General features: G+C 36.1%; 1 protein-coding gene across 1 annotated transcript in view; it reads right to left on the bottom strand.

Moving 5' to 3' along the window:
• Positions 1 to 12,560, bottom strand: part of cacna1hb (calcium channel, voltage-dependent, T type, alpha 1H subunit b) — a 95,007-nt gene that overhangs the window by 24,915 nt on the left and 57,532 nt on the right. The window contains exons 11-21 of the mRNA XM_084104139.1: positions 12,011 to 12,162; positions 11,729 to 11,914; positions 10,194 to 10,311; positions 8,436 to 8,591; positions 6,615 to 6,699; positions 6,342 to 6,529; positions 3,972 to 4,310; positions 3,594 to 3,694; positions 3,358 to 3,481; positions 2,508 to 2,576; positions 1,014 to 1,198 (exon numbers count right to left, since the gene is read on the bottom strand). Coding sequence (XP_083960265.1) covers positions 1,014 to 1,198; positions 2,508 to 2,576; positions 3,358 to 3,481; positions 3,594 to 3,694; positions 3,972 to 4,310; positions 6,342 to 6,529; positions 6,615 to 6,699; positions 8,436 to 8,591; positions 10,194 to 10,311; positions 11,729 to 11,914; positions 12,011 to 12,162 — 1,703 coding nt within the window. The remainder of the gene's footprint in view (positions 1 to 1,013; positions 1,199 to 2,507; positions 2,577 to 3,357; positions 3,482 to 3,593; positions 3,695 to 3,971; positions 4,311 to 6,341; positions 6,530 to 6,614; positions 6,700 to 8,435; positions 8,592 to 10,193; positions 10,312 to 11,728; positions 11,915 to 12,010; positions 12,163 to 12,560) is intronic.

A 12,560-nucleotide genomic window follows, 5' to 3' on the forward strand; every position in this document is an offset into this window, starting at 1 on the left:
CATATTTAGTGTTGCAACAATATCTGAACTCAAAGCAAAACCACTGAACTAGAAACAGGCTGTTAATAAAAAGGCTCAGAGCTGCACAACAAGCTTTCGAGACAAGATGTGCTCTAGTATTAGCCTTGAAATGAAAAGTCTGCTCAGCAGAATATATCTCCGTCTGTCTTTGTTTAAATATGTGTAGTGGAACAGTTACATATGGAAGCTCGATTCTGCCATGAAAAAAAAAAAATGTTTCAAGGTTTCAGCACCATGGACAGCGGCTTATTAAAAGTTTTTTTTATTAGGGATACATTTTGTTTTATTGAGTAACTACTGGTTGCCTAGTAAAGCTTGTGAATGACATTCATGGATGTTGCTTCATGTTTTAGACAACGAATCAGATTTTTTGCAACTACAAACAAACATTTTGGAAGGAAAAGGCTACATATAAATGAATCAGTACATGAAATGTTTAATATAAAAGATGAACGAGTGCTCTTTGCCATCGTGGCTATTTATCTGCGGCGAAAGCGGCGGTCTATCTAGGTTCATTAAAACCATTCAGGCTCGTACCCCTATATGCACACAGAGATCATAAATTATAGGAAAGTTACTGACCGCTAAAATGAACTACCGGTACTTCACTATCTTGCCTCGAAACTCCACTACAGGATGTAGTGATGGATCACGTGCGCTCCACTGACTTCACTCCTGTTGGTTGTTGCTCCCGAAAGTTGCTCTTCATTTGTATTAAGTTAAACATATCTCAATATTGTCACACCACTGGACACGCCTACATCCTGTCGCTCGTGTTGCCGGAAATAGTGCTATTGTGAACCAGCTCCAATTCACTTTCATTGTATTGAAAAAGCAGTGTGAACATTCTGCTAAACATTTACTTTTGTGTTCCACGGACGAAATATAGGTGAGCTAGCCCTTTAAGAATATTAAAAAAGCCTACAATAGAGGACATCATGTACTTCCAGACAATTATACACACCCACACATACCTTCAATAAAAATCTTACCTCAAGGGTCTTAGTGTTCTGAGCAGTCGAAGAACTCGTAAGATACCCAGGATTCTGTTCCCGCCAGAGGACGCGAGTGAGACCAGGATGTCCACAATAGACACAAATACCAGAAAGCCGTCTAGAACATTCCAGCTGCTCTTCAGGTACGAGCCTGGACCAGCGTACAGCCCAAGAGAAACCACCTACAACACCAACAGCATAATAATCATAACCATCACCATCACTGACATGTCATCAGCATATTGCATTATTATTGTTTTATTATATTAAAAATATAAGTTAAATAAAAACAACCCTCTTCGGACATGCTGAAGCTCGAGTCGCCATTGGCTAGTGCATTTAGACTTTTTACATGGAATGCAAGAACAATGCAAATAAACAAATTCTACATAAATATAATATAAAATACAGTATACATTTCAAACACTATTAAAGGCAAGTAGACAGTCTGTAATAAAAATAAGAACAAATAATCAAACTACAAGCAATAGCATAAATAAACACAATAGAACAAAGATGCATATTAAATAAACAGTGCTTTTCAGGTAGATCTAACAGTATTTAGATACAGATTAGATAGATTAGGTAACAGAAATTTAATAAAGTAATCAAATTTAAAATAAAACGGCATAGTCTTCACTGTATACATTAAATATAGATTAATCCTTATTAAAGTTACAAAAGTTATTCAGTCAAGAGCAAGAGTGTTTGATTAACATTAAAAACACAGACAGCAGCAGGTATATTAGGCTGCTGTCACTTTAAGACAATGCATCCAATATACTGATACTGTTACATTCACTTAAGACATAACCGACTATGTTTACTAGGATACTCGCCAAGACAGGCATTTTGACAATTTTGTGTGAAATTGTCCGTTCAAGAGCAGGAAGACGTGAAAGAGCTCAAATCAGTATTCGCGTCCTGTCAGACGGGGTTTACTGGGCTTTCTGTCAGATGCACACATGAGTTATCTTTTGCGTCTTCTTGTGCTTGAATGTTTAAATAGGCAAGGCTAAAAAACAAGTGCAAATGATAAACTTTCATGACGATACAGAACTGGCCCGATCGGGACAGGGACAGTGACAGATCTGTCAACTCTTGGCAATCGGGCCGTCCTGTCGAGCCCTGTATTTAGATCCAGCGCATCAATTCTCTTTATGTGGCATGTGTAAAAGCCTCTCTCTTTCTCTCACGTTGAGTGTGTGTGTGAGAAAGCGACAGATGGCACTCTCCACTAAGCGACGGTGCGTAAAGCTCATCAGACAATGAAATTATATATCTGAGCTAAACTTATTTTTTGCCTTTAACTCAATCACAGGCGACGGAAATTGTACAGTATACTAGCCATTGCCTAATTAAATAAATCTTTAGTCGCCTTGCATGAAATTTGGTTGCATATGCGAGTGATTTACTCGCATTGCAGAGGATTGAAAAATAATAAAAATGTTACTAAAATGTATGCCTTTATTTAATCAATTAATTTCCTACCTTCACAGTCATCTCAGCCACAAAGATCACAGTGAAGATGTAGTTGGACACTTTAAGAAAAATCCGCTCCTGTCAAACAATGATAAATGAATAATGAAAATGTCATTTAAAATTGCAACAAATGCACCATATTCATTACAGACCAATACAAGAGCAGCTTTGAGATGTTACCATGTTTCCCCTACTGATGAGAAGTCACCCAGTGGCTTTTTAAAGTATTTATTGTGCAGTATATTTTCATTTCTGAGTTACATTGGTTATTGTAATTTTGAAGTTGTATGCGTTTTTTATTTATTTTTATTATGATAATGAGATTAAAGATTAATACTTTTATATAGCAAGGATGCATTAGATTGATCAAAAGTGACAGTAAACACCTTTATATTGTTAACAAATGATTTCTATTTCAAATAAATGCTGTTCTTTTGAACTTTCTACTCAAAGAATCCTGAAAAAAACATATTTCCAAAAATATATGACCTAAATATAAATATATGATACAAATCTAATATAAACACAACATTGATAATATTAAGAAATGTTTCTTGAGCATGAAGTCAGCATATTAGAATGATTTCTGAAGGATCGTATTACACTTAAGACTGGGGTCATGATGCTGAAAATGGATCTTTGCCATCACAGGAATAAATAGGTCGTTATAACATTTACACTATTACTGTTTTACAGTAATTTTTATTGAATAAATGCAGCCTTGGCGGCTATAAGAGATTATGCATGAGATTATGCAAAAATATGAAACATTTCACCGACACAAACTTTTGAATGGTAGTGTACATATATAATAGAGCTTAATGAAAGTGCTAGAAATAAGTGTAGTGATTGTGTTCACCGTGCTGTCGGGCTGGATGTCGGGTCTCTCTAGAGCGATTGTGATGCAGTTGAAGAAGATAAAGAAGAGCACAATATGATCAAACATCTTATGAGTGATGACTTTCTGACAGCGCATCCGGAACCTGCAGAGAACGAGAGGGAAACAGCCGTGTGTATAGCATGAGAATGTGCAAGCACAGCATTCATTAGTTGTGTATATGTGTGTGTTGGCTGGTTCTCTGTGTTGCTACTCACTTATTATGAGGGGAAAATAAATAAAGAGACCAATCCTCATGGTCACTGCACCACTGGGGTTTATACGGCTCCAACAGTCTCTTCACAATGAGACACCAGCTCTAAACAAAACATACAATACCAGATAAGAAGAAGAAAGATGCAGAAGGAAAATACACAAAGAAGTTGTTGTTTTTTTCTAAAAAATAAAAAAATAAAAATGTTAGTGGTGCAAAACTTGCCACAATGATGCTAAAGTATGTTACAATCTTGAATGATAGATAGATAGATAGATAGATAGATAGATAGATAGATAGATAGATAGATAGATAGATAGATAGATTATTAAATAATAAAAAAAATGGAAAAATTTAAAAAAGATTAAAGAAGAGGTCCCACCTCCTCAAATTCATCATCATCTGCCCCTTGTGTGGATGTTGGCTCGGGGTGTTTAATTTTTGGAGAGGATGGATAACCTCCATCTAATCTGCCATTGCACTCCAAATATGGGCGTGGAACCTGCAAGAGTTCTGGAAAATCAAACGACCCTAGACATGACACTCCGCCCAGACTGCCGGTCCTGCTGGATTTCCCATCATCTGATTGATTATCATCCATGCTGTCCTGTCCCGCTCCAGAAAGCAGCGACTCGCGATCTCTTGACTGAGCACGTCTTATTAGACTGGGGGCCTGGCCAAGACTGTTCCAACTGGAGCGGCGACTTCCCCAAAGGCTGGACTACAAAAGACACGCAAATTGTAGCTGTTTATCATGGCATGCAACCAATGGTGTAGTATGGAAGAATCATTCAAAAATCAATAAGTTGACATGTATAAAACAGTGAGGAAAAAATAGAAGAGATTTACAAGATGACTGAATTTTGATTGTTATTAAACTTCATCACATCTAAAATTTAATTAAATGTTATATATAGAGTATATACAGTACAGTTTAATAACAATCAAAATTCATATATATAATTTATTACACCATGGTCTGATTCTGATTGGCTGGAAGGTAGCTCCAGGTCAAAAGTTTAAGGTGTTTTGTTGCATACTGAAATGAATGTTCCAGGTGTGCATAATTTGATTGGTTCGTTTAATCTTGTTCACTGCTTATATTACTGAGGCATGTATTCGCAGCAGACAAAAACCTGTGTGCATTCACAGCCATTCCAAACACTATTGTTCTGCTTCTGCTCCACGCTCGCACATTTCTTCCGCTGGAGCGCTCTCTGGTTGGATCGCTAAAACAACATCCCTGCTTGAGCATTACTCACAAGAAATGAAGCAGGGTTTTATGTGTTTGCACCACCGCTGCACGTGACTTAAATTAATAAAATAGCTTTGCTATATTATATTTCTCAGCAACAAGGGGGTAATATAGTTGTTTTTGAAGGAATTAAACTCACAGCTTCGTTGTGAGACGCTGCACAGATGCAGATTAGTCACACACACATTTCCCATCTCTCTCGATAATTAAAATAAATGCTATAATTCATTCATTAAAATAAATGTAATCATACGCACTACTTCATCCCTGTGTCTGAATTAAAACTGAGCTCTGCAAACATCAATAACCGCTTTAACTTGTCCATTTTGGCAAATGACCATGGTATAAGCAGGTTCATCCACGGCTAGCCATGCATTAAACGGTTTGAATGTAATTTACTTTGCATCGGGTGGTTCGTTTTCTCCACGTCATGCATTAAAATCATAAAATCAAGTCGTTTTTGAAATATGCTGTTTGGAAGTTAGCCGGGCCGACACAACAACAAACGTGTAGCCAATCAGCAGTAGCGTATGACGGTGGAGGACAGAGAACGAGCAAGAGGGAGATTTGAACTGAAAAAAAGACTACAGAAATAGAGATGAGACACAATAGAAAAGAGAAAAGCTCAGAAGAAATCACTGGAAAATAAAGGGTTATGTCTGGGCAAGAGCTGTTGAATCAAAGCAACGCGGATCCACACTTGAGTAACACTGGGTTTGAGTGTCATTGTGTGTCTGGAGCTGCTGTGCTGTTGGCAACTAACAACCAACTCTTGTTTGTAATTACTATTGTGTACTGTACGTTCATTTTTTGGGCTTCCTTGTCATTCGTTCATGATCTGCGCTTTATTTTTGGTGAAGCATTATTCTGTTGCGCTTCTGCTATGATTAACAAACATCCTCTCTTGGATTGCATGTGTAACAGAGGCCAGTTAGTCAGTCGCGATGGCGACTGCAAGTGAATGCGGTGTATAGCATCTTTGTTAGTACATTGGCCAACAGCACATTTAAAAAACGACTTACCCCACCTTTAATGCACAGCTAGCACTTGCATATGTAATGGATGCTAATACTGTACAACTGATCATAGCGGTGAAGAGCAGTATTTTTTTTTTCATATTTTATCCATACTTGGTTATGTATTTATTTATTTTAGCTTCAAATATAACAGGTAGGTGAAGTTCTAAATGTCTAGATGTGTCCTGTATTAGGCTACCTACGTTTTAATATTAAACCGAAAAATCCAATACAAAAAAAACAATAAAGGCAATAAAACAATAAGATGCCATGGTAAAACCACTAATGAAGAAGGAAAATTCTTTAAGTGAATGTCTGTTTTAAAAAAAATTCTTGCTGAATATTTGCGATTAATATTCATGCTTGGTGTGAAAAAAGCCTCAAAAGGGATAATTCTAATATGATTATATAATTTTATTTAAATTGTTTTGAGATGAATACTATTTGTGTAAGTTTACATGTAACGGCATTTCCTACTCACCAGGGATCTCTGGTCATGGGGTTCGGTGGAGGTGTTGCTGTTGCGCCGTGATTGGCTGTAGATGTGTGACACCTCAGTTCTGGGTGTGGCGTTGAGTTGTATGTGTGTGTTGTGAGGTGGCATAGACGCTCGAGGTTCCAGGTGTCCGTTGGAGATGGGCATTAATGTCTGCATTTTCATCTCTGATCCTAATTTCAACAAGAGATTAGCATAAAATAATAAAGCACACAAACAGCTATGCACAAAGACATGCACGAGCACACACACACACACCTGATTTCAGCAGTTCTCTCAGTTTGTCCTCATCACCATAGTCAGACGACATGTCATCATCAATGTCTGATCTGCTAGCATCACCCTGAAAGAGATAGAGAGAAATGACATTTAAAGGCTTAAATTCAGAATTCATGATAATGAATGATTAAATTTTCATATCAACCAAAACAACTCAAGGCCAGCATAAATAAATGCAGAACAAACACAATAACATTTGCTCTTTCAAGGGTATGCAACTCTCTCTACCTTCTACTTTCATGCTTAGTTAACCCGTTTTTCATTTTTTCCTCATCCTATTTCCTGCTGAGTCATTGAAGGTCCATTCCAATGCATTTAAAATCAACATGAAACAGCATTCAGACCTATTTCACTTTTAAAATGTGACATACAGAGGTGGTGAAAAATGATGTCAGGCCAAGGGAAACTGACATCTTCACCCTTCATTCAAATATTATTAAGTGTTTGATAAAGACTTTGTAAGCATAATGCGTAGTTGTGCTTGGAGTCAATTGTTTTATTTGTGATAACGAAACATGCCAAATTGTGCAGACATAATTTTTGCCCAGGCTGTCATACAAAGGAATAACGAAAACAAGAAAGAACCAATTAAATGTTAATTTTGTTCATGTTAATTTTTTAGCTTTTTCCTGCAGTGAGCCACTTGTTTTTCTCTGTTTTTTTTTTTTTTTGCACAGTAAAATAAAACCTGTAACTGTAGTTAGTCTTTTACATATAAAATAAAAAAAATATATAATTTTGTCAGATAAATACCTTAACTAAGTATATTTAAAAAATATGAAATATTTTATTCATAATTTGATGGTCATTTAAAACAAATATCCTCTCCGGACATCACTTTTGGCCACTACTGTATTTCTGGATGAAACAGTGTATTTCACTAGAAAGAAACCCACAAGGAATTAATTTTATTGTAAAAAGTGGGTGTTCAATACCAAAGCGAACCAGAAACACTTCCTGGAGGAGTTGTACCACACAAGCAATGGATATTGAGATTTGCTTCTTTGTACTCCAAAATGTATTGTAAATCCATGGAAATGGTGATGAAAAAAAAAAAATGAAAAAAAAAAATGTGAATGAATGAGAATTGGCATTTTCATCCGAGTAACAACAGGAAAAGTGTGTGTAAATGTGTACTGGCGTATTGTGTGAGAAGTGTCCAGTGTGTGATATTACCTTGCAGACAAAAGAGAGAGAGAGAGATAAAAGACAGAGAGGAAAAAAAAGGAACAACAGAAGGTTTGAGTGAAAGCGTGTTCCTATCACACCAGCTGCAGCCCGGCGCCTGCGCTTATACACTACAGATGCGTCTCATCTACATCAAAATTACACACACAAGCCAAACATACACCGATCCACACAATCAATCTCTTTGATGTGACACCAATAACGAAAAGAAACAAGCGTGTGTATTTGTTCATTTCCATGTGCGCTCAAAGGAAATCCCTTTTTTCATGGTGTGCATAACGGTTACTGTGCTGTAATTGAGTTACACTGCAATAATTCCAGTCCTCTGATAACATCTTATTCTTAACTTGAACAATTCCCTCTTGGAAACTCAATTAAATGCAATATGGCCACATCTAATTCACTCGTGCAGAGGATTCGTGCAGATGTTGAAAAGCAGAGGAAGGAGTTTCAACGAGTTTGATACAGTAGTAGCCCAACAAAGTATTTAGAGACTCAAGCCAAAGCATACAATGTCATCGCATTAGATGCAAAGATATTACAAGCACACTTTTTAAGCAAAACATTTCAAGAAAACAGATACAGTCCCTAGCTCAACATCTGGCATCTTACCTCAGCTTGGAAGCCCTCTACTAAGATGGCAACCAGTAAGTTGAAGAGGACGTAATTCCCAAAGGTCATCAAGGCCACAAAGTACAGAGCGGCCAATGGGGAGGTGGAGGCCATGCCGTTATACAGAACCACATTCCAGTCCTCCTGGGTCAAAATCTGTCGAGACAGGACGAATTTCACTTTTTAAACTATTGTCTCACACTGTGAGTAGGTAAATCAGAAATAAACACCTTTATCTAAACGCTATTAAAAACATCTAAATATAATGTATTAATTACAACAACACCTCTATGTGTACAACATACCTTGAAAGAATCAGAATTTATCTCAATTTTAACAAAAATCTATATAATTGGTGATATACAAATATTTGCATATTTACAAAATTGTCTTTAAATTTTTTTTAATAATAAAATCAGTTTGAAAAATGAATGTGCATGACGTCACTTCATCAAACTGACCAGATTTACAATATTTAATCTACAAGTATTACAAATGATATAATAACAATAATTACTATTATTATAATATATTTGTTTCATTTAACGACTACAAAGTTTACCCAGCATGAAAATGTATTTGATTTAAAACACACTATTTCCACACACACAAAAAAAATAACATTTATATTTAACTAAAAATATAATATGATAAAAAAAAAACTCATTAGCCCAAGCAAAGTAGGAAACTATTTATGATGTTCACACAAACTATTTGACTAAGAGGTATTTTTTACACCAAGTAAAACGAATGTCAACTTTTTTTTTTTTTTGCCTCATTTAAAATTCAACTGCAAATGCAAAGAAACTTTGTGTAGTTTGTTTTTCGCACATTCACAACAGAACCCGAACCCATCTCTGCCTCTTCCTGCAGACTGATTTAGAACAGAGGAAACACAGCAGGTTCAGTCTGGAGTTTATATTCTGCTTACAAACGCACACACACACACCGACAGAAATAGAGATTAGGGAAATTAAAGGCTCCCGGTACAGAAGAAACCCTGACTCCGGTGGCTTCCCTCAGGGCCTGGAGTTAATACAGCACCATATCAGTATTTGCACAAGTGTCACCCCCGGTGACCTCATCACACTGCCCAATACTGCAGGGAGAGGGCTGATGACCTCATCTTGTCTGCAATATTATAGGGCAGGATTTGGTGACCTCAGCAATTTCATCTCTGACACAACTTGTAGAAGTTTGAATAATCCCAGTCTTAAAAGTAAGACTGATATACTGTATACATAAACACACACACACATAATAGAGCATACGTGAGTCTTTTTATTGGTATTATAAAGTGGAATGGAGAAGAAAAATTATAGTTTTGGAAATGATTTTCAAATCATAAATATAAATGTACAGCTTCAAAAATGAGATGACGCAAGGATTTGTTCCTTAATTTAAGGGAGGCTAAATACCCACAATCCCTTGCCTCAGCATTTTTGCAAAATGCTGCTGTTCCCACAATGAGGAGTGAGTATTTAAAGCTTGCCTCCGAAGACTAAAAATTATATTTCTGGACTTTAAATGAATACAAGCTGCTGTAAGCATCAGTTTAGTGACCTATAGACGCTCAGTGGTCAGCGAAATGTGGGGATTTCAGGAACAGCAGCTTCAAAAAACTAGTTGTATGTTTTTTCATTCACTTAAGAGGACTTTTATGTTACTAAATAAGTAGAATAAAATATTTCTACCTCTGAAAAAAATAACTGACATCCATATATTGTTTATTAAACAGTTTGTGAACATTTTTCTGACCTGGAAAACGGTGACGATGGCCCAGAGGAGTGAGTCAAAGTTCTTCCTATCAGACACCGTGTCTCCATTCTCCAAACGTAGAGTAAACTTACACCCAAACAGATGCATTCCCAGTATACTAAACACAGAAGACGAGAGAGAGAGAGAGAGAGAGAGAGAGAGAGAGAGAGAGAGAGAGAGAGAGAGAGAGAGAGTGAGAGTTTCAAAAACAAAATGTCTACTGCATTACATGATACAAGAATATCACGGCTATTTTCAGGAAAGTGTGTCCAATTGTGTCCAATTTACCACTGATATAATTATCAAGATACAGAACAAAAATATCATACTTTCACTTCGAAAAGGCTGATATTTGCTAGTTATGGATGAAATGTACCATTATGACTCGGAAGCTGAATTAATGTTTTCATGAGTTCCTGACAGCTTTATTATCGTTGACTAAAAATAAAACCATAAAAAAATGACCTGAAATAAAATAAAATATAAAACTATATATTTTATGTTTTAAAATAGTTTTTAACTACATTTCTATATTTTTTTAAATGAAAAATAATTAATTTCAGCTAGTTTCTAAGGCAACATTTCTTATTTTCATTTAGTTTAAGTTGAAGTACTAAAAGGAAATGAACTAAAAACTAAAGTTTAATAAAATATTTACAGACTTATTTAAAAACACAAAAACTGATAAAAATTACAAAAACACAACAAAATTACTAAAACTTTAAATAAAATAAAATAAAATAGAAAACAGAAAATATTTAAATAAAATTCAAAATATTAAAAACTATAATAGTATATCTAATGATATTAAAATTACTATATTAAAATAACACTGGTTCTTGAGTATTGTGAAATTATCAGCACATTAATTCCAAACTCACTGTAATGGGATTGAAATAATGTTATGCTTGAGGGTTATTAATAATAATTTGCAAGGCTGTAACCACATATTTAAAGTCAGCATGAAATGTATTTCTATGTATTTCTATGTTATAGATCATATTTTAAACAATTCATCTGTGTATGTTTTATTTAAAAAAGAATGTTTGGACCTCGTAATGTTTAATCGAAATGTCATAACTGGACCTGAAAAGCCAAAGGTTTTCTTTTTCAATAATCCATTACACTTGAATATATGTCACGATATAAAGACCTCTTGCTACTTTAAGATTATGGTCTAATAAAATAAAATAAAATCACATTACATGATAATGTTAACATTTTTAATAATGTTAAAATGGGCTAATATTACTGAATCTGATTATGTGCTTATAAATTTCATTGCGAGTCCGGTGCGCTTGCGTGAGTGCAGTGACTCCGCCCACACGCTCTTCTGATTGGCTGTGATTTTTGATTGATTTTGTTGGGTTTCATAGTCATGTCACATCTGGCGTGAACAGACAATTTGCTTGTCGCTGGAATCTTACCGTGTCGCATGAGGTTAGGACAGTGTTATGGTCTACATGTAATAAGACTCATTTGCTTTCAGTCAATACTACACTCTTGTTTTTGTATGGAAGCACTTTCATTCAAACCTAAAGATGAAGATGAAGAGCATCAGCAGCATGCAGAAGGTGGCCACATTGTCCATGGTCTTCATCAGTACCACCAGCTGCCTGCGCAGAGCGGGGAGGAACCGCACCAGCTTTAACACCCTGAGCAAACGGAACGTCCGCAAAACCGAAAACCCTCCGTCCCCTTGTCCAACGATCTCACACACACTGCAGATACCAGCAGACAGAACACGTGTGGTCAAAATATACAATGAATTCACAACAAAAGAATCCGAGCGTAAAGGAAAGCGAACAGCACAGAACCTGATGATAACGATGATCCCGTCGAAGATGTTGTAGGGGTTGCTGATGTACTGGAACAGACCGCAGGCCGAAATCTTCAGGAGCATCTCTAACGCAAACAAACTAGTGAAGACAATATTACTGATCTCCAGCACGTCTGTCAGCTCGTCCGGCTAAAAGAAAAAGACAAGAAGAATATGCAACACTACTCGAGTTTTGTGTCATATGTCATAGCCAACCAATGCATATTTGTGTGAACATGCAGGTCTATTAGTCTGTTTTTTTGTCCACCAGATGAAAAATTGCAGTCCGATTACTTAGAAAAGTAAGTAATACTTCTACAAGCGCATGATTTGAGGAATCATTCATATCTGTAACACATACGGTCCTGACATGAACTTATACAAAAGATTAACTACAGTGTTGTTACTGGCATGACATTGTATTTGTGCTTCTTCTCTTTCTCTCCATGTGGGTTTATTTCTTTCCGAGGAAGAGCAGGCGCTGTTATTAACCGTCTACTGTAATGTAAATAATCATTTCCCTGGCAACAGTGTGAATGTCCTCTGCC

This window comes from Abramis brama (genome assembly GCF_963993115.1).
Source record: "Abramis brama genome assembly, chromosome: 2".
Lineage (NCBI taxonomy): Eukaryota > Metazoa > Chordata > Actinopteri > Cypriniformes > Leuciscidae > Abramis > Abramis brama.